This window comes from Mustelus asterias, chromosome 1, assembly GCF_964213995.1.
Source record: "Mustelus asterias chromosome 1, sMusAst1.hap1.1, whole genome shotgun sequence".
NCBI lineage: Eukaryota > Metazoa > Chordata > Chondrichthyes > Carcharhiniformes > Triakidae > Mustelus > Mustelus asterias.
Genome location: NC_135801.1, coordinates 80604770 through 80627961, shown reverse-complemented (window position 1 = coordinate 80627961; position 23192 = coordinate 80604770). Strand labels below are relative to the sequence as shown.

The following is a 23192-nucleotide window of genomic DNA, read 5'->3' as shown; positions in this document are numbered from 1 at the left end:
TTTAAGGGGCATCTTGACAAATACATGAATAGGTTAGGAATAGAGGGGTATGGTCCCCGGAAGGGTAGAAGGTTTTATTTCGGCCAGGCAGTCTTGGAGAGCCGAAGGGCCTGTACCAGTGCTCTAACGTTCTTTGTTCTGATTGTTTACTTTGAATTTCACAAAAATCAAATTGAGAAAATCAAGGAAAGTGTTGAAATGGGGAAAAATTAGAATTTTGTTTGAATTATTGCTTTTTGTCAAGTTTATTTCAATATGAACTGCTTGCTTGGAGTGAATATGCTTCCCCAACAGGAGAGAAAATTATAGGATTAGTCAAGTTTCTTGTTCACCTACTATATAACAGGCCTCAGAGTTGTATTTATAATTGAAGTTTTTCTCTCCACTTTTTGAGTTAGTCAATATAAGGAATCTGGAGCATATTTGGGGGAGGAATAAATGTGTAATAGAGTTGCCTTCATACCGAGAGCGTGGATGCGAGGAGGCCGAGATGAGTGCGAAATTCTGTTTTCAGAATTAGCCTTGGACATGAAGCATAGGTGGAAATTCCAATACAAAAGTGAAACATTCGGAAGTTTGAACTTTATTTTTATTTTCAAAGTTCCTACATTTGACAAGCTTGTTTTTGCTCATTCTTGGGATGTGGAAATTGCTGGCTGGACCAGCATTCATTAGCCAACCCTAATTGCCTTTGAGAAAGTGGTAGTGAGCCATCTTCTTGAATTCATTAGCCAGCATTCATTAGCCAACCCAAATCGCCCTTGAGAAAGTGTAAGTGAGCCATCTTCTTGAATTTCTGCAATCCATGTGGTGTAGGCACACCCACAATGCTACGTGAGAGGGAGTTCTACGATTTTGAGCCAGTGACAATGGAGGAACGGCAATATATTTCCAAGTCAGGAAGATGTATGGTTTGGAACTTGCAGGAGGTGGTGTTCCCATGAATTTGATGCCCTTGTCCTTTTCGATGGTAGTGGTTGTGGGTTTGAAAGGTGCTGTCGAAGGAGCATTGATGAGTTGCTGCAGCATATCTTGTAGATGGTACACACTGCTGCCACTGTGGTGGTGGAAAGAGTGAATTTTGTGCATGGGCTGCCAATCGAGCAGGCTGCTTTGTTCTGCATGGTGTGGAGCATACTGAGTGGTGTTGGAGCTGCACACATCCAGGCAAGTGAAGAGTATTACATTACATCCTTGTAGCTGGTGGACAGGCTTGAGGATTCCGGAGGTGAATTACTCGCTGCAGGATTCCTTGCTTCTGACCTGCTCTTGTAGTCATAGTATTTATATGGCTAATCCAGTTGAATTTCTGGTCAATAGTATCGCCTAGGATGTTGATAGTGGGGGGTCAGCTGTGGTAATGCCATTAAATGTCATGGGGCGATGGTCAAATATTCTCTTGTTGGAGATGGCCATTGCTAGGCGCTTGTGTGGTGTGAATGTTATTTGCCACTTGTCTGCCCAAGCCTGGATATTGTCCAGGTTTGCTGTATTTGAACATGGACTGCTTCAGTATAAGAGGAGACGCAAATGGTGCTGAACATTGTGCAATCATCAGCGAACATCCCCACTTCTGGCCTGATGGTGGAAGGAAGGTCATAGGTGAAGCAGCTGAAAATTGTTGAACCTAGGACACTGAAAAATTGGTAAATGAAAATAATTTCCAGTTAGTGACCAGCAGAAGACAATTTCTCCAGTGTGGAATACTATGTGTTCGCCCATTCAATGGGCAATTTGATGTGATAATTGAGGAATGACCAGACTTCATTGAGTGAATTAAGTGGATGAGACCTCAGACCTGTGACTTGGTTAGGTGTCGCTGGCTTTATTGCTTGTGGTACCTGCTGAGGTCTGTTTTAAGGTGTACTTGAATTTCTGGGACTGAAAATGCCAGATGAAAAGTACTGGTGAGACCACATCTGGAGTACTCTGAGCAGTTTGGTTCCCTTATTTAAGGAAAAATATTATTTTGTTGGAGGCAATTCAGAAAATGTTCACTAGGATGTGAAAGGTTAAACGATTAGAACTCTACTCATTGGAATTTAGAACAATGAGAGGTGATCTCATTGAAGTATATAAGATTTTTAAGGGGCTTGACAGGGTCAATGCTGAGAGGATGTTTACCCTCATGGGAGAGCCTAGGACTAGAGGGCACATTCTCAAAATAAATTGAAGATTGAGATCAGGATGAGTTTCTTCCAAGGGTTGCGAGTCTTTGGAATTCCTTGCCACAGAGAGCTGTGGAGTCAGAGTCATTGTGTATAGTTAAGACTGAGATGGATAGATTTTTGATCAGGAAGGGAATCAAGGGTTATCGGGAAAGGGCAGGAAAGTGGACGTGAGGAATGTTGGATCAGCCATACTATTGAATGGCAGGGCAGGCTTGAGGGGCTGAATGGCCTACTCCTGTTCCTATTTATTATGGTCCTATTTAAATGTTGATAAAAATGGTCTTTTCTTTTTTTAAACAGAAAACTGTGGACTATATGACTACAATGTCTTTGCCTTCAACGCTGGTTAAATGCCTCTACCTGTTCTTCGATCTTCCACATGTGCCTGATGTCCCTGGGGGAGCTCAGTCAGATTTACCACTTAGTGAACGACGAGCACTATTGCAGAAGGTGTTTGTACAGGTGAAATATTGTTATATTTGAATCTATTTAGCATTTATTCTATGATTCCTTAATTACATTTTTAATGTGATGGTTTCACCCTTGGCCAGCTGTCTGTTGATAGTGTCGACCATTAAACAAGAGGACACTCGGACCACATACCTTTGCCACGCTGTGTGAACTCAATATTATTACAATTTTGCAGCTTTTCCTTGAGCTTTTCCCTACCTGGTTGATATATAACTACAAATTTGAAAAGATAAATCTTTATATTAAAAGCATCCATCTCACTGAGGGGGTTTCAGGCCAATCCATATCCAGTAACCTGCTCTGAAAACTCTGCACATATTTTGACAGCTGTGACAAATTCCATCACTGCAGCTGAGACAATCCACAACATCCCAAAACACTCAACTTTCTAAATAAAACAACATACAATATTTTCTCAAAAGTCAATTCAGCTTATCTTGTGATGCTAATGTAAATTATAAAAAAATCCAGTTTCTGGATCTGGATTTTTGTCAAAAACTAACCAGTTCTTCAGGCCATACTTTGTGTGTGTATCAAGTTTTGTTGAAAACAGTCGACTAGTTTTTGAGATGTACTGTTTATGGCAGAGGTAATTAAACTGATCGGAGTTGAACAATCATCCTCAATTGGTGGCTGTACAATAAGAACAACTTACTTTTACAGAGTGCCTTTAACGTAATGACATGATCCAAGACGCTTCACTGAAACATTATTGAGCATGAGGGAATATTAGGTAGAATTTTTAAGATGACAATGTTTCGCCACCAGAGAAGTCAATGGGAGTGCCTCCTTACTGATGAGGGCTGCCCTAGAGCCATTTCACGCTTTGAGGAATGTAAATTGACTGGAGGTGAAACATCTGCCTCTCACTCGGGAGGATGTCCATCCTAGAGCTGCAACCAGTCTGGTTGTCTGGCCACAAGCAGATCCACAAGTCAAAGTGCCAGAACCCAAGTATACAGGGAAGGCTGAGGTATCACAGCAGAGAGATGAGGCCTGGGGCTGGGAGTGGGTGTCATGATTCGATGGGCAGGGAGGAAGGGAGCACCAGTGGGCCCAGACCTTGGAGGAGGGAATTGCCTGATCTTAAATGGGAGCTAGTAATAGAGATGCACCTCCAACCCAATGCCTGAGCAAATACACACCAATCCCTGTGAAATTACAGAGAGGCTAGGGTGGATGTGAGAGCAGCAGGAAGACTTGAGGGTAATCTTCCTTATCCCTATCTGTCCTGGCTACCTGCAAACCCTGCCCATTGGATCAGATAATTAAAAGCCTGGTCACAGAGGCTTGTTTATATAAGTGTCTTGAAGGAGGAATGTGCAGTAGAGAGGTGAAGAGGTATTCAGAGGAAATTTCAGAGTTCGGGGCTTAGACAACAGAAGGCACAGCTATCAGTGGTGGAGCAGTTATAAAAAGAAATGCATAACAGACCAATGTTAGAGGACACATATCTTGGAGGGGTTTGGTGTTGGAGGTGATTACAGACTATGTGGAGGGGCAAAACCGTGGAGAGATTTGAAAACAAGGATGAAAACCTCCAATTTACAACAGAGGCAGCAGAGTTTTGGATGAAGGCCTCCAGTTTAAGGAAGGTGAAATGTGGAAGACCAGCCAGGATTCCATTGGAATAGTTGAGTCGAGAGCTAACAAACATCAATGAGAGTTTTCAGTAGCAGGTGAACTGGGGTGGGGTGAAATCGAGCGATGTTACAGAGGTACAAATAGGCTGTCTTAGTGGCGCCGTGGATATGAAGTTGCAGCTCATCTCGAGATCAAATGTGATGCTAATTATTATGATGTCACATAATTTCCTGATTAAAAATGTATATTAATGTCAAATGCAGTTACTTGTTTTGCCCTGCTTTTGTTGACTACAGTATTATAATGTGACTAAATGGATTGACATAAGTTTTAATTTTATAGTTTATTTTTATTAAGGTCATAAGTAGGCTTACATTAACACTGCAATGAAGTTACTGTGAAAATCCTCTAGTCAGCACACTCCGGCACCTGTTCGGTCAGGTACACTGAGGGAGAATTTAGTATGGCCAATGCACCTAACCAGCACATCTTTTGGACTGTGGGACGAAACCAGAGCACCGGAAGAAAAAAACACAGACAGGGAGAACATGCAGACTCCGCGCACACAGTGACCCAAGTTGGGCATCGAACCCGGGTCCCTGCGCTGTGAGGCAGCAGTGCTAACCACTGAGCCACTGTGCAGCCCTCAAAACTCAAAGATACAAAAATATCATAATTGTAATTATTATGGTATCTCAAAAACGTAGAAATTATTCATTGTTTTAACTTTTAGTGTATAAATTATCTTTTCTCAATTTAAAATTTTATAAGATATTTTAAAACAACTATTTGTGAAACTCACATAGCTGTCAGCCAACACTTCAGAAATATATTGCAAAAAAATCGATGTTTAATCCACATTGAGACAGATGAAGCTTTTATATCATCAGCCTTGTCTAGAACGGAACCTTGGTCCTGGAAGTGTAAGTGCCATTACCTAATCTGCAATTCTGCCCATCGCTAACAATTTTATTTTGGCTTTAGATCTTGGTGAAACTCTGCAAATATGTGTCACCAGCAGAAGAGCTAGCCCAGAAAGATGATCTCCAGCTTCTGTTCAGTGCGATTACTTCTTGGTGTCCTCCCCACAATATCCTTTGGAGAAAGAGTGCAGGAGAGGTACTGATGACCATTTCTCGCCATGGGCTCAGTCTCAATGTTGTCAAGTACATTCATGGTAGGTACCTGCAACATCCCTTCATCATCATTGTCTTTTGCACATATTTTTGTACTAACAGCAGAGTTTTGACTATCAAATAATTTTAAAATGGTCATTCAATCAAGCTAATGCTCCTCCATATCAGAGTTATTTACACACATTGCATTTCACTTTTTTCCCTGACCTATTTTTCTTAAAGTTTTAACTTTTTTTATGTCATAATTGACTTAATTTCAGTTACCATTTGTAAGGTATACTTTCTACATGTGGATGACCTTTTAATTTCCTTCTCCGTATTTCTAGTAATTCTTCCAGTCCCTGATTGCACTTATTGTTATATCTCCTTTTTGCTCCAATAAATATTAAATGTTTAACTCCTTAACATAAAAGATTACAAATAAAAACAGAAAATGCTGGATAAACTCAGCAGGTCTTGCAGCATCTGTGGCAAGATAAGTAAAATTAAAGTTTTGAGCCTGTATAGCTTTTGGAAAATGGCAGACATGGCAGAAGCGCCATTTTGGAAGATAGCACCGTCAGAACAGATGTGATGGCGGTAGAGAAACTGGGAGAACGGGATGGAGTTCTTACAGGAGCTGGAATGTGAGGAGCTGGAGTCGAGATAGTTTTCATTTAACATTGTTTTTGTACCAGCCTTGGCAGACATTGGGCACTGAATTAGAAGTTTGTCTTCAAATATTGCTGGCTGCACTTATCAGATTTTCTTATAATCAATGGATGCTACAACACTGAAAGAAGTTATTCAGTCTATTGTCTCTGTATGGAAAGAGCTTTTTAATTAGCCCAACTCCCCTGCCCTTCTACCCAGCAAATATTTCCCCATCAAATATTAATCCAATTTCCTTTTAAAAGTTATTATCAAATTTGTTTCCACTAGCCTGTCAGTCAGTGCATTTGAGGTTATGATTCACTACAGGAGAAGAAATTCCCATTTGGCTCTGGTTCCTTTGCCAGTTACCTTAAATTTGTGTCCCTTTGCATCCACCATTGCAAACAGTTCTGTTTTGCTCGACCAAAACCCTTGAAGATTTTGAACACCAAATCGCCTCTCAACTGTCTTTGCTCGAAGGAGAACAAATTCAATTTCTCTGTTCTCCCCATGTAACCCAAGACTTTGCATCGCTGGTGCCATTCTAGTAAATTTAATCTGCACCCTCTCTGAGGTTTAACATTCCTTCCTAAAGTGGCAGACATGGCATGTTATTGGCCAATATACTCCAGCTATGACCTAACCAATGATTTATAAAGGCTCAGTATCACTTCCTCGCTTTGCTATTTGATGCTTCCATTTATAAAGCCAAGTATCCCATATACCATTTTATTGTTGGAAACAGTAGCATAATGATTATTTTCCCTGGCTTTGGAATCCAAAAACCTGGACGAAGAATCCAGAGATATGAGTTCAAATTCCACAATGGCAAATGGGGAATTTAAACCTGAACAAACACTTGATATCAGTAATGGTGACCATGTAACTACTGGCTTGATGTAAAAATCCATCTGGTTCATTATTGCCCTTTATGGAGGAAATCTGCTGTTCTTGCCTGGTCTGTCCTATTTCTGATCCCAGATCCTCAGCAATGTATTTCACTCTTAACTACCCTGTAAAATAGGCTAACGTGTCACTCTGGTATTAAGGCAGATCGCCATCACCTTCTCAAAGGCAGTTAGAGATCAGCAATGAACTCTAGCCTTGTCACTAATCCCTATATTCAGTGAATGAAGTAAAAAAAATAAAGCCTTCTCAACTTGCCCTACCAATTTCAAAGACTTGTGTACCTATAGACCAAAGTCACTCTGCTGCAGAGCTGTAGAATAGTTACAGCGCAGGAGGCCGCTATTTAGCCTGTAATTTCCATGCTGGCTCTCAATAAGAACAAATCAGCTGGCTCTCCTTCTCAGCCCTGTTTCAGTGATCCATAGAGGTTTTTTTCCTTTCAGGTGATTATTTAATTTCCTTTTGAATTCCATAATTAAATCTAGATCCCGACACTGTCCAGCAGTATTTTTCACATCCTAACCAGTTGCTGTGTTAAAATGGGTTTTTCCTAATGTTGCCATTGGTTCTTTTGCCATTCACCTTGTGTTGGTATTCTCTGATTCTTAACCCTTCTGCCAATGGAAGCAGTTTCTCTCTACAGACTTTGCTGTCATGATTTTGAAAATTTCAAACAAATTTCTTCTCAAACTTTCCTTCTGGAAGGAGAACAACCCCAACCTCCTATTTGCCCACGGAACTGAAATTCATCATTCTTTCCAACATGCTTCTAAATCTTCACCTGTCCATAAACCTTTCGCATTCTCCCTAATTTTTACATTGACAGAAACTGTTGATGCGGATACTGTATGTGCATCCTTTTTGCATGTTTAATGAGCACATATCAGGATTAATCACTGCAGTGTCACTGCTGCAGATTATCCAGTCATAATCTACAGTTGATCATTTGGATATTCTGCATCCAAATTATTATAAATTACCCAGCAGTGGAAACATTTTGAAGACTAAATAAGTGAGTGCTGGAAATATATACAAGTCTTCCATTTAACTTAGTTTAGTATGAGGTGTACATTAAATAAAAGCATCTTTGTTAAACAATATGTACAACATTTGATAAGCAATTTAGTAATCCACATGCCCTTGTCAAAGCTGGACATCAAAGATACTTCTGTAATAATTTAATTACTTTAAACTGGAAAATATTACTGAATTGAATTTGTAATGGAAGGTGGTGACTAATTTTACTGATCTTTCTGCAAAAAAGTGCATCTTGTCTTGTTGAAAGTTGATCTCATTATTTGCTGTAAAGTATGATTGAAAACATTAAATTAAAACTTCTACGATGCAGGGGGAAGAATACAACATTGGTGGTAACTTTAAGCTATGCAACTGATTTAAAAGCAAGTATTTTTCAAGATTACCTGCATTAAATAACAGGTCCAGAAAATGTCAACCTGTTTTCTAATTCTAAGAATTATATTTTAATTTCAATTGCATTAATGTTGCTTGAAGAGCCTAATGAAGTTTAAAAACAATTGTTTAGGTTTGAACATTTTTCTCCTTTATAGCTGCTAAAAAAGAATAGGGGATTGCACAATAGCAACTTTCCAAGCTGTTTGTACTGATCTACTTACAGAAAAAGAATGTGTTGCCACTTGTATCCAGAACATGCAGCAATCAGAAGATCTTTTACCCCTGGAAATTGTTGAAATGTTTGCTGGGTTGTCCTGCTTCCTGAAAGACTCCAGTGATATATCGCAGGTTCTCTTAGATGATTTTAGGTCCTGCCAAGGTTATCAATTCCTCTGTGATCTTCTACTCAGGTAAGTTCATGACACAATTGTGTTTTCTTCTTGCATTGTCATCAGTTGTGGTAGCACCATTGTTTTGACATCAATGCATATGGTTAACTGTGTAATCGAGTAATGTGACCATGGTTTCTACCTTAAAACCTAAAGGCATTTAAGTATATTGCATATATAGTACAACAAGTATGCTCAGCTTTTCTTTTGCATGTGAGAGTAAAATATTTTCAACCAAAACTCAGTTATAAGGATTTCCTGAAAGAGTATGGTGGATTTGAGAGGAATGGTGCTTTATGTAGTATCATAGAATCCCTACAGTGCAGAAGGAGGCAATTCAGCTCATAGAGCATGCACCGACAACTATCCCACCCTTGCCCTACCCTTGTAACCCCATGTATTTACCCTGCTAATCCGCCTGAAACTAAGGGGCAATTTAGCATGGCCAATCAACCCAACCACACATTTTTGGACTGTGGGAGGAAACCGGAGCACCGGGAGGGAACCCATGCAGACACGGAGAGAACATGCAAACTCCACACAGTCACCCGAGACCAGAATTGAACTCAGGTCCCTGGTGCTGAGGCAACAGTGCGAACCACTTTGTCATCATATAAGTGTGTTCAGGCAGAATATGGGATTAGAGAATGTTATTGCCCACAGTATGATGTTGAGAGTCACATGATAGTGTAGAGTTTGGAAGGGGCCAGCATGAAGACAGCAATCATTACAGCTAAGAGTTACCAATTAACAGGTTATGTTTAACTGTACAAGCCTCAAGACCTCTTAGTGAACCACCAAATCAACCCTACAACATGGTGCCAATGAAGGATGGACCCAAAATCCCAGGGAAGCAGAAGAAGGACCACAGAATCTCAAAGCATGAATAACTGAAATCTAATCTTAGTGAAGAGTGCCTAAATTGAAGATAGAGTTGGAGATTACTTTAAAGGAGATTGAAGACACAGGTGGCAATTGTTTCTCCCACACTCCAAAGACATGCATATTAGGTCAATTGACCATGCTAAATTGTTCCTTAGTGTCCAAAGATGTGTAGTATAGGAGGATTAGTGGGGTAAATACGTGGGGTTATGAGCATAGAGCAGGGGGGAAGCAGAGTAAGATGCTCTTTTGGAGAGTTGGTAGCTTTCTTGGATTGTATTTTTCTTCCTCCTCTTGAGAATAAAATCCTAGAATAGACAGTGGTGCAACAAAATCCAATTCCCTTAAGTACCGGAGGCAGTGAATAGCTTTCCTCTGAATTTGTTCCTGTAATACTTGATCTTTTATGTAATTTCGAGATAAAAAGTGAACAGTTTTCCAGATATAATTTCACCAAAGCCAGGTGCTCTCAAAACTATACATTGTAGGATTGTATTTGCTTTGCTCAATTGCTGTGAACTCTTTCATCAATGGTTTTGACGACTTATCCATATCATTTTCCGACTCTGATATAATTAACATTTAATATTATCATTTAACATGTGCTTCATGTTCCAGCTGCTGCTTAAACCTGTGACTTTTCTAATCTGCGTGGATCTCTATTTACCAGTTCTTTATCCATTGACCTAACCTATCCAGATTCCTTTGAACAATGCCATGTTGGTTGGTATAATTAGCCACTGTGCTTAATCTGATTATTTGCAGACACAGTCATGTTAGCCAACATTCTATTACAAAGTGTAAAAAATGTCGTATTGATAACACAATTCTCCGCTCCCCAAACCTGTTCTCCTCTCTTTCCTCCTTTAAAGCGTTCTTTAAAACCTAACTCTTGACCAAGATTTTGGTCATTTGACATATCTCTTTCTGGCATCATGCTTCTGTGAAGCACCTTGGATGTTTCTTTGCATGAAAGTCCCTGTATACATTTAAGTTGTTGCAATAGGGAATATTGTGGGTTGTTTTGGTTTCCCAACCATCATTTTTTTTCAATGCGAGACGATTAGTAGTGTAAAGAAAAACCATTTTAAAAAACCAAGGTTTCTGTCCAATGCAGTTTTCAAGTGTGCCTCAGTTTAGTCATTTAGGCTTGCTGCTCTATGCATTGGTATGGGCAGTAGTACTTAAGAAGTGGCCAGGTGCAGTGTACATTTAGTTTGAAGCATATCTGAAAATATTTTTAAAAAATTGATTTGGCAGTTTCAAACCTTCACGTTTAATTGGATTTCTCAATGCAGCTTTTACAAAGTCTTTAGCCCCTTTAGTTATTGAAGTCCATGCTGAGTGGCTGCCACACTGGATTTCTTGCCATCCCATAAGAACGATCAGCCTGTTGGTACTCTAACCATGTGGACGATTTGGCAACTACATTTAAGTAAGGCCCAGTTATCAAAATGGCTGAGCTCCTCGTGTTCAAAAGACCACATTGGAACCTTTTTTTTATTTTGGAGAGATTTAAGGAACACACTGTTAATAGCATGCCCTCTAAGCCTTTTCTTTTTCTTTGTCAACAGTCCCTATCCTCTATGTAATTGCTACTTAACATTTTATACAGGCAACAACAGTTGCTAGTAGAAACTAATGGTAATGTCTTTGTGCATTTTAGATTGGAGCAAGCACAAGAGCCTGATGCTAAAGAGGCCCTGAAAGATTTGGTTCAGTTGGTAACCTCATTGACAATATATGGGATCAATGAATTGAGATCAACTGGCACAACTAGTGGAGCACCTTTTCTCCTGCCAGGATTTGCAGTGCCACAACCTTCTGGCAAAGGTGATGCTATCAGTTGATTCTCAATATTGAGTTAGAGTAATATCTTTAGCAAACATTTTTTTCATTATTTTGAAAATGTGACACTATGACCTTTATTCATGTCAACCACATTAGTTGCATCCCACACCATTAAGAAAGTTTCTGTTTCTATTCTTTATCACCAGGTAAGTTTACATATCACTTTAATGCAGACTGTCTGCCTTTAAATTATGTACCGTCTTTCACTATTGTGTTATGGTGATTTCTTATTCTTTTACAGCAAAATAGTTTTTGCATAAAAAAATGCATAACTTATGTTTATTCGTGTTCATTAGGCTCCTGAAAGCATTCTAAGACCTGATTTTAAATAATGACAAACTTTAAACTGGAACAGATTGTATTCCTCTATATGAAGGAAAATGAATAAACTGTGCATGCATTTAATTAGGCAATTGTATTTAGGAACAGCCAAGAGCTGTTACCTCTAAATGCAATAATTGGCATAACAGGTTCTCATAATGAGATGTGGTAAATGGTAGAATTAACTGTCAAAGTCACATTGGATACTTTCCTTTTCTCCCATGCAATATCAAAAGGGAAAACTTGACCAGTTGGCAGTAGTAGAAAAGTGTAGTAATAAAATTAGAGAACCTGCGTATTTGAAAATGGACATTAGTAGAAAAAGCTTACTGAGTTACTAAATTTTGGAAAATAATTCCAAATTTTAAGATGGTACGTAGGATTCAGGAGCCAGTATTAGGAAGGAAATTGGCAGCATTTTGCTCATGAAACCCATTAGGATATTAAATTCCACAGGGACACCAATTGTTATTTAACTATATGATGAAATGTGCTGTTATTTTTCACTTCCTTGAAATTCACATGTTAAAGTTACTTGGTGGTATAAATTTGGATATATTGAATGCATTTTCTGAATTTGGGAAGAAGTTATTAAAATAGTGTATTAAATACTGTTATTCTTTTCTTAAACTAGGTCGCACAGTAAAAAATATTCAAGCATTCTCTGTTCTTCAGATTGCCTTTTTAAAAGCAAAATCAAGCCATCTTGCCAGAATCATTCTCGATGCCATTTCAGACCTCTACATCGCAGATAATGCTAATTACTTCATCCTAGAATCTCAGCACACACTTTCACAGTTTGCTGAGAAGATTTCCAAAGCACCTGAGGTGCAACCCAAGTACTTTGAAATGTTGGAGTTTATTATCTTCAGCTTAAACTATATTCCATGTAAAGAACTAATAAGTATCAGCATCTTGTTAAAGTCCAGCACCTCTTACCAATGTAGCATCACTGCAATGAAGACCCTTTTGAAATTTGCTCGCCATGATCCTATTTTTAGGGATGTATATCGAGAGGTTGGATTGCTTGAGGTGATGGTTAATCTTCTGCACAAATATGCTGCTCTATTAAAAGAGCCCATTCAGAGTTTTCATGAACCAGGTAAATGTTTTATTTATCTATATTAATGTGAATGCTCTCTTTAAATACTGAAGGTCCAATATTGAGATGGCCATTATATGCCAAGTATCCTGTTGTCTGGATTTTCTTTCAGGTTTGGGGTTACTTGTCCTGTTGTCTTGCTTCCCCCAGGAGATTGTGACTGCTGGGGAGTAGGAAGTGTCCAGTCATAACACAACAAGCATCTAAATGTGGGCCTGGCTTGATGGATCGAGTGATCATTGCCTGCCCATAATTTTCCCGTTTTCATGCTTTACAAAAGTATGGAACACTCATCGGTATTTGAAAAGCATTTTTTATAACTCATTCTATACTTCTAATATTGTTTTAAAATGGAGGCTTAGCCGTCTAAATACAATAAAGATGGTTCATACCGAATTAGTCCCTTTGCAAAAATGATGTTTGGAATTTGATCCCATGCTCATGTGAATGTAAACATCTGTCACAATAGTTTGGGACTATTGCATGCTTCATTTCACTTGTTAATGAAAGTTGCATAATTTTTGTTTAATATTTCAATCAATTGCCAATGTGGATGTCTTTGTCCAATAGTGACTCAGCAGAGAAGACCCTTAAATACTGTAGTTCTTAAAATCATGACCACTACAATCACTAGATAACTCAAATTCCAATTTTTGTTCGATGGGATTTTGACCAATGTTTGAAGATTCAATTCAGTACTTTGGTACAAATTTTAATGAATTCCAGTTGAAACTAATATAAAATGTAATTTGGACCCCTGATCTCGAACATGGAACTCGTATCCCAAGGTGTTTTTAAGGCATAAAGAAAAAAACCATTGAACCAAAGGAGGAGATTTAGAGATGTGAGCAAGCACGTGGTCACCATGAAGGGAGAGACTGTGTAATTTGGGGACAGTCCTATAGGAGAGGGAAGTTAAATAGAGTTATAAGATCATAGGATTCCTTTGGTGCAGACGGAGGTCGTTCAGCTTGTTGAGCCTACAATGATGACAATCTCACCCAGGCCTGGGTGGGATTGTTGTCGGTGCAGGTTCGAAGGCCGAATAGCCTCTTTCTGCACTGTAGGGACTTTGAGCATTGCTATAGTGATAGGGAATATATATTAAATGCGGAGTTCCCATATTGCATGCTCACTTCCAATTAAAGTAAAAATAAAATGAGCGTTCTCTTTTGGTGGGGTTTTAAAAATCTGGTAAGTTGTACTGTTACGTGCAAACAAAAGCAAGACATTTTTTTCTATTTCAAAGCTGTACTTTATAGTGACATGCAAAATTTTATATTTTAGAAATTATTTAACTGCGTTTTACCTGCCAATCTTTGCCATAAAATTAGATAATTTGTTTTGACGAGCACTTGAATGTGAAGCATTCTTTAGTGTCAATACTGTAAGTGTTAATTACCTCTGTTCATTAGACTACAATGAATATTTTGTGATTTTAATTTTTTAAGAACTGTCTGCGTGTTAGACCACACTTCAGTTGTAATTATTAAAGCAGCGGGAGGTGAATTAGTTGCAATAGCGCGACAATGCACGTAAGTTGCAATTAGAACTACCTGCTCGGGAGGTGGTGGCTTTCGTGGTATTGTTACTGGACTGGTAGTCCAGAGACCTAGGAAAATGCTGTGAGGACCAAGGTTCGAATCCAACCATGACAGATGGTGGAATTTGGATTCAATACAAATCTGGAATTAAAAGTCTAATAATGATCATGAAACCATTGTCAAATGTTGAAAAAAGCCATCTGGGTCATGAATGTTGTTTAGGGAAGGAAATCTGCCATCCTCCTGCACTGGCCTACATGTGACTCCAGATCTGCCATAATGTGACTCTTAAATGCCCTCTGAATGGCCGAGCAGGCTATTAAGTTGTATCAAACCACTAAAAAGCTAATAAAAAGGAATGAAACTAGACAGAACTCCCAGCATCAACCTAGGCACTGAAAATGACGAGCAAACAACCTACGCACTGGAAACGACAAGAGCAAACAGAAGCTTGTGATCCTGCAAAGGCATCCTTACTAACATCTGGGGCTTATGCCAAAATTGGGAGAGCTGTCTTACAGGCTATAGTCAAGCAACATCCTAACATAGTCATTCTCACAGAATCATACCTTACAGATCGTGTCACGGACACCATCATCATCATCCCAGCAGAGGTGGCAGTGGTATACAGTCAGGAGATGTTGTCTTGGGAGACCTCAACACTAACTCTGGTCCAATGAAGTCTCATCAGGTCAGCCATGGCCATGGAAACCTCCTGCTCTTTACCACATACTGTGCTCCCTCAGTTGATGATTTATTATTCCTTCATATTGGACACCACTTGGAGGACGCACTGAGGGTGGCAAAGGTGAAGAATGTACTCTGTGAGTGACTTCAGTGCCCAACACCGAGAATACTTGGTAGCACCACGTCAGACCGAGCTGGCTGAGTCCTAAAGGATATAGCTGCTAGGCTGGGTCTTTGCTAGGTGATAAGGGAGCCAATAAGAGAGAAAGACATTTTTTACCTCGTCTCTCACCAAACTACCTGCCACAGATGGATCTGTCCGTGACCGTATCGGTAGGAGTGACAACCACACAGTCCTTGTGGAGACAAAGTTCTGTCTTCACATTAAGGATACTCTGCATCATGTTGTGAGGCACTGCCACCACGCTAAATGGGATAGATTTCGAACAAATCTAGCAACTCAAAACTGACCATCCATAGGGTGCTGTGGGCCATCAGCCGCACAATTGTATGCAACCACAATCTAACCTCATGGCCTGGCGTACCCCCCACTCCAACAAGCAGGGGATCAACCCTGGTTCAATGAAGAGTGCCGAAGGGTTTGTCAACAGCAGCACTAGGCATACCTAACCATACCTAAAAATGAGATGTCAACCTGGTGAAGCTACATTCCAGGATTACTTGTGTGCCAATCAGTGTGAGCAGCAAGTGATGGACAGATTTCACAACCCACAGATCAGATCTAAGCTCTGCAGTCCAGCCATGTCCAGTCGTGAATGCCAGTGTGCAATCACTAGAGGAGGAGGCTCCACAAATAACCTCATCTTGAATGCTGGGGGAGCACAGCATATCACATGAAGCATGTGAAGCAATCTTCAGCCAGAAGTGCTGAGTGGATGATCCCTCTCGGTCTCCTCTGGAAGTCCCTAACATCACAGTGCCAGTCTTCAGCCAATTCGATTCACTCCATGTGATATCAAGAAATAGCTGATGGCGCTGTATACTGAAAAAGCTAGGGGCCTGACAATATTCCAGCAATCGTACCTAAGCCATGTGCTCCAGAATGCATTGCTTCCCGAGCCAAGCTGTTCCAGTACAGCTATAACAAAGCCATCTACCCAGCAATGTGGAAAATTGCCCAGGTATGTCCTGCGCACACAAAGCAAGAGCACTGACAGAGTCGTGTAGACTGTTCTATCTCCACAGATGCTGCCACATCTGAAAATGTCCAGCATTTTCTGTCTTTGTTTCAGATTCCCGCATCTGCAGTAATTTGCTTTTATATCAGGAGTAATCCAACCTGGCCAATTACCGTCTCATCAGTCTTCTCGATCATCAGTAAAGTGATGGAAAGGGTTATCAACAGTGCTATCAAGTGGCACTTGCTGAATAATAACCTGCTCAATGGCACTTGATTTGGGTTTCTGCCAGGGTCACCCAATTTCTGATCTCATTGTAGCCTTGGTTCAAATGTGTGCATGTGAACAAGGAACAGGAGTAGGCTATTTGGCCCCTCAAGCCTGCTCTGCTGTTTAATAATACCATGGGTGATCTGGACAAAACAGCTGAATTCCACAGCTGAAGGGAGAGTGACTGCCCTTGACATCAAGAATGCATTTGACAGAATGTGGCTTCAAGGAGCTATAACAAAGCTGGAGTTAACGGGAATTCAGGGGAAGATTCTCTGATGGTTGGAGTCTAACCTAACGCAAAGGAAGATGGTTGTGGTTGTTGGAGGTCAATCATCTCAGTTGTAGGACATAACTACAGGAGTTCCTCAACATAATGCCCGAGGCCCATCCATCTTCAGCTGCTTCATCAATGACCATCTTTCCATTCTAACGTAAAAAATTGTAATGTTCGCTGATGCTTGCCAAATGTTCAACACCATTTAAAGCTCCTCAGATACTGAAGTTGTCCATGCCCAAATGCAGCAAACCTTCACAAAATCCAGATTTGGGCTGGCAAGTGGTAAGTAACATTTACGCCACATAGATGGTAATTCCCATCTTCAACAAGAGAGAATCTAACCATCATCACTTGACCTTCAGTGGCATTATTGTCACTGAAACTCCCTTATCAACATCCTGCGTGTCACCGCTTACTAGAAACTGAACTGGAATAGCCATATAAATACTGTGGCTACAAGAACAGGTCAGAAGCTTGGAATCCTGTGGCGAGGGACTCCCCAAAACCTGTCCATGATCTACATGGCACAAGTCAGGATTGTGATGGAATACACAAGTTGCCTGCATGAAGGTAGCTCCAACAGCACTTGGGAAGCTTGACACCAAGCAGTCTGCTCCACTGGCACCCCTTTCACAAACATTCACTCCCTCCACTACTGATGCGCAGTGGATACCATCTGTAAGATGCACTGCAGAAACTCAACAAGGCTCCTCAGGTCAGATCTTCCTAACGCTTAACCATTACCCTGAGGACAATGGCAGTAGATACATGGTTTGGAAGTTCCCCTCCAAACCACTCATCAGCCTGACTAGGAAAGAAATTACCGTTTGCTTACTGTCACGAGGTCAAACTCCTAGAACGCCCTCTGTGGCAGTACAATGGGTCTACCTACACCTCGGGGACTGTAGAGATTCAGGAAAGCAGCTGACCACCACCAACTCAAGGGCAGCACGGCTGGGCAAAAAATGTTGGCCTAGCCAGTGTTGTGCAGCTTTAATTTAAATACCTTCCAAGCATTCCAGTTGAATGAGACAAACAAGGACAGTAATTCAATTATTTCTTTATTTAACACTTCTAGTACCAACTCAAACATCAACAGTTGTGACTCATTAACTCTTTACTGAACTTTAACTCTAGCTGAACATCAACTTTCAATTGAACTGTAACTCTTAAACTGCATATTAACGTTAATTGAACATCAACTTTAAATAAACATCAACTTTAACTGTTTAACTGAAAATAGATACTACCAAGTTTAGGACCTTGGCCAAGAAATATGTTCGATGTAAAATCAATCTCTCTTCTCTGAAGCATCCTTCAGGGCAAAGGTCTTGTAACCTTGCTCTTTGAGTTATTGCTGCCAAACAAAAGATCGCATGTCTTTTTATCCACAATTCTCCACTCGCTCCCGGAAGATTCTCTGTCATCCAGCCAACTGTGTAATCAGAAATGGATCATGTGACTTGAACATACAATGAAATTACTTTTGAACAATGTCATTAGACTTGGTTCAAACTGCATACTCCATACATGATGTGGAGATGCCGGTGTTAGATTGGGGTAAGCACAGTAAGATATCTCACCACGCCAGGTTAAAGTCCAACAGGTTTATTTGGCAACACAAGCTTTTGGAGTCACAGGCTCCTTCAGGTAAGTGAGGAGTTGCGTTCACAAACAAGGCATATACAGACACACACTCATTTACAAGATAATGATTAGAATGAGAGTCTTTACAGGTAATCAAGTCTTAAAGGTGCAGACAATGTGAGTGGAGACAATGTGAGTGGAGAGAGGGCCAAGCACAGGTTAAAGAAGTGTGCATTGTCTCCAGCCAGGACAGTTCATAGAAACATAGAGGTTTACAGCATGGAAGCAGGCCCTTCAGCCCAACTTATCCATGCCGCCCTTACGACACAACACAACCCTGCCACAGCAACCTCTGCAAGACGTGCCAGATCATCGACACGGATGCCATCATCTCATGTGAAGATACCATCCACCAGGTACACGGTACATACTCTTGCAACTCGGCCAACGTTGTCTACCTGATACGCTGCAGGAAAGGATGTCCCGAGGCATGGTACATTGGGGAGACCTTGCAGACGCTACGACAACGGATGAATGAACACCGCTCGACAATCACCAGGCAGGAGTTGGAGAATTGGAGGATAGCGAATGTGGTCCCATTGTTTAAGAAGGGTAGCAGGGATAACCCAGGAAATTATAGGCCGGTGAGCTTGACGTCCGTGGTAGGGAAGTTGTTGGAGAGGATTCTTAGAGACAGGATGTATGTGCATTTAGAACGGAACAATCTCATTAGTGACAGACAGCATGGTTTTGTAAGAGGGAGGTCGTGCCTTACAAATTTGGTGGAGTTTTTTGTGGAAGTGACAAAAACGGTTGATGAAGGAAGGGCCGTGGATGTCGTCTATATGGATTTCAGTAAGGCATTTGACAAAGTCCCACATGGCAGGTTGGTTAAGAAGGTTAAGGCTCATGGGATACAAGGAGAAGTGGCTAGATGGGTGGAGAACTGGCTTGGCCATAGGAGACAGAGGGTAGTGGTCGAAGGGTCTTTTTCCGGCTGGAGGTCTGTGACCAGTGGTGTTCCGCAGGGCTCTGTACTGGGACCTCTGCTATTTGTGATATATATAAATGATTTGGAAGACGGTGTAACTGGTGTAATCAGCAAGTTTGCGGATGACACGAAGATGGCTGGAATTGCGGATAGCGAAGAGCATTGTCGGGCAATACAGCAGGATATAGATAGGCTGGAAAATTGGGCGGAGAGGTGGCAGATGGAGTTTAATCCGGATAAATGCGAAGTGATGCATTTTGGAAGAAATAATGTAGGGAGGAGTTGTACAATAAATGGCAGAGTCATCAGGAGTATAGAAACACAGAGGGACCTAGGTGTGCAAGTCCACAAATCCTTGAAGGTGGCAACACAGGTGGAGAAGGTGGTGAAGAAGGCATATGGTATGCTTGCCTTTATAGGACGGGGTATAGAGTATAAAAGCTGGAGTCTGATGATGCAGCTGTATAGAACGCTGGTTAGGCCACATTTGGAGTACTGCGTCCAGTTCTGGTCGCCGCACTACCAGAAGGACGTGGAGGCATTGGAGAGAGTGCAGAGAAGGTTTACCAGGATGTTGCCTGGTATGGAGGGTCTTAGCTATGAGGAGAGATTGGGTAGAGTGGGGTTGTTCTCCTTGGAAAGACGGAGAATGGGGGGAGATCTAATAGAGGTATACAAGATTATGAAGGGTATAGATAGGGTGAACAGTGGGAAGCTTTTTCCCAGGTCGGAGGAGACGATCACGAGGGGTCACGGGCTCAAGCTGAGAGGGGCGAAGTATAACTCAGACATCAGAGGGATGTTTTTTACACAGAGGGTGGTGGGGGCCTGGAATGCGCTGCCAAGTAGGGTGGTGGAGGCAGGCACGCTGACATCGTTTAAGACTTACCTGGATAGTCACATGAGCAGCCTGGGAATGGAGGGATACAAACGATTGGTCGAGTTGGACCAAGGAGCGGCACAGGCTTGGGGGGCCGAAGGGCCTGTTTCCTGTGCTGTACTGTTCTTTGTTCTTTGAGTGTTCCCTTCCACTCGGGGAACACTTCAGCAGTCATGGGCATTCAGCCTCTGATCTTCAGGTAAGCGTTCTCCAAGGCAGCCTTCACGACACATGACAACGCAGAATCGCTGAGCAGAAACTGATAGCCAAGTTCCGCACACATGACGGCCTCAACCAGGACCTTGGGTTCATGTCACACTCTCTGTAACCCCCACGACTTGCCTGGGCTTGAAAACTCTCACTAACTGTCCTGGCTGGAGACAATACGCAACTCTTTAACCTGTGTTTTTCCCTCTCTCCACTCACATTGTCTGTACCTTTAAGACTTGATTACCTGTAAAGACTCGCATTCCAACCATTATCTTGTAAATTGAGTTTGTGTCTGTATATGCCCTGTTTGTGAACACAACTCCTCACTCACCTGAAGAAGGAGCCTGAGACTCTGAAAGCTTGTGCTGCCAGGTAAACCCGTTGGACTTTAACCTGGTGTTGTGAGACGACTTATTGTACTCCATACATAACAGCCATAAAAATTGGAGATGCAATGTTTGGGTCAATGTAAACAACTTCCCTGACCTGACCAACACAGGAAGCTTCAGATCACAGCTCCCAGACCTTAGCCTCTTTACGACCTGCACCTGGTTTTAATCTATAAATTGACCAAAAATCCCAACATGCTTCACTCAGCCAGAATAGCCATTTTAAAGCCACTATTGCCATTATTGTTATTAAATTATTGTTGTAGCTGTTCTTTCTCTGTCCACACCAGGAACAGCCACATCCCACAGACAAAGGTTATTTTTACAACGGAGCTGCCAATGATTTATCATGTGTGTAGTTGATCCATACAGATGAAGTAGCTACCGGCTGAGCTCATGACGTTTCAATTTTGAACTACTTTTGAACTGATCTTTGGTCCCAGCACTTGATCACTTGTCCAATTATCCCAGTTGGAAGCACACATTCGTTACAGCCCTTGGGACTGAACATTGAGTTCAACGATTTTAAACTGCGATCTTTCTCCTCCATTTTGACCCTTTTTATTAATATTTGAAAACATTTTTTGACCCAATGTAAATGCCCCCTCCACCGTCTCCTGGGCTATCTGTCCCTTAAGTTTTTTGTTTTCGCTGAGCACTGACCTTTATTCTGCCATTAACGCATTCTGATATCTTAACTTTTATGCAGCTACTTGCACCTACTCCTGCCATTAATGCTTTCTCTGCCTTATGACCTACACATCTTTCTTGCATTCCCTCCTACTTCCCACCAATCACTGACTTTCTACTTTGCTTACAGTATGTAATCCATGCATACATACTTGAAGCGTTAACTCTATTTTCTCTCTCCACAGATGCTGCCAGACGCACTGAGTTTTTCTTGCATTTTCTGTTTTTGATGCATGTAATAATGTTGTGCTTTTTAGTCAAATATCCTATGATGGCCAAGACTTTCTCTGGTTAACATGCCAGAGGACACTGCAACTGTGTCTCAGTAAGGAGATGTGAGCGGATATAATTGGCAAGAGAAGCAAAACAAATGAAATGTTGGAGTCTGGTTACAAGGAGATTCGATTACAAGAATAGAGAAGCGTTGCTGCAATTATACAAGGCTTTGGTGAAACCACAGCTGAAATATTGTGTGCAGTTTTGGTTACCATATTTAAAAACTAATACACTTGCATTGGAGGTGGTACAGCCAAGGTTCACCACGTTGGTCCCTGGGATGAGAAGATTGTCCTATGACGAAAGACTGAGTAAATTAGGTCTACATTCTCCGAAGTTTAGAACAATGAGATGTGATCTCATTGAAACATACAAGATTCTGAAGTGGCTTGACAGAGATGACACCAAGAGGCTGTTTCCCTTGGCTGAAGAATCCACAACACAGTCTCAGTATAAGGGGGTCGATCATTTAGGATTGCAATGAGAAGAAATTTTTTCATTCAAAGGGCTGTGAATCTTTGGAATTTTCTAGGAATTTTCTAACCCAGAGGATTGTGGATACTTAACTGCTGAATATGTTTCAGGCTGTATAGATAGATTTTTGGTATCTCAGGGAATCCGGAGATAATGGAGAGCAGATGAGAAAGTGGGATTGAAGCTGAAGATCAGCCATGATCGCATTGAATTGCAGGGCATGCTTGATGGGCCATGTGGACTCCTTTCCATGTGTTCTTATGTTCTTATTGTTTTTGCAATTTTGTGCATAGATTCACTGAATTGTAGTTTTATGAAAACAAGTTAATACTAACTCCTATCAATGCAAGATTGTAGAATCCTTACAGTGTAGAAAAGGCCGTTCGGCTCATTGAGCCTGCAATTATTGTCTGACCGAGTATCTTCCCCAGACCCTATCCCTGTAACCCTTAATATTTTAACAGGTTTATTTGGTAGCAAAAGCCACTAGCTTTTGGAGCGCTCGCTGCTCCGAAAGCTAGTGGCTTTTGTTACCAAATAAACCTCTTGGACTTTAACCTGGTGTTGTGAGACTTCTTACTCTGTTTACCCCAGTCCAACGCCAGCATCTCCACACCCTTAATATTTACCATGGCTAATCCATCTAATCTATACATCTTGGGACACTAAGGGGCAATTTAGCATGGCCAGTTCACTGAACCTGCACATCTTTGGACTGTAAGAGGAAACTGGACCACCCGAAGGAAACCCACACAGACATGGGGAGAATGTGCAAACTCCACACAGTCACCCAAGGCTGGAATTGAACCCAGGTCCCTGGAGCTGTGAGGCAGCAGTGTTAACCACTGTGTCACCGTTTCACCCAAGATGTCCGGTCTGCACATGTGCCACGGGCCTGAGCATTTGAGGAACA

The 23192-nt window shown here is 41.2% G+C and overlaps 1 protein-coding gene across 6 annotated transcripts in view; it reads left to right on the top strand.

Annotated features, from left to right (window-relative positions):
- wdfy3 (WD repeat and FYVE domain containing 3) overlaps nucleotides 1-23192 on the top strand; it is a 363659-nt gene that overhangs the window by 132739 nt on the left and 207728 nt on the right. For all 6 annotated transcript variants that reach the window (XR_013498143.1, XM_078213959.1, XM_078213927.1 and 3 more), the window contains 5 exons: nucleotides 2472-2633; nucleotides 5211-5403; nucleotides 8541-8727; nucleotides 11255-11421; nucleotides 12395-12862. Coding sequence is in view for 5 of the 6 variants with exons in the window: in XM_078213959.1 (XP_078070085.1) it covers nucleotides 2472-2633; nucleotides 5211-5403; nucleotides 8541-8727; nucleotides 11255-11421; nucleotides 12395-12862 (1177 nt within the window). In the remaining variant the exon portion in view is untranslated. The remainder of the gene's footprint in view (nucleotides 1-2471; nucleotides 2634-5210; nucleotides 5404-8540; nucleotides 8728-11254; nucleotides 11422-12394; nucleotides 12863-23192) is intronic.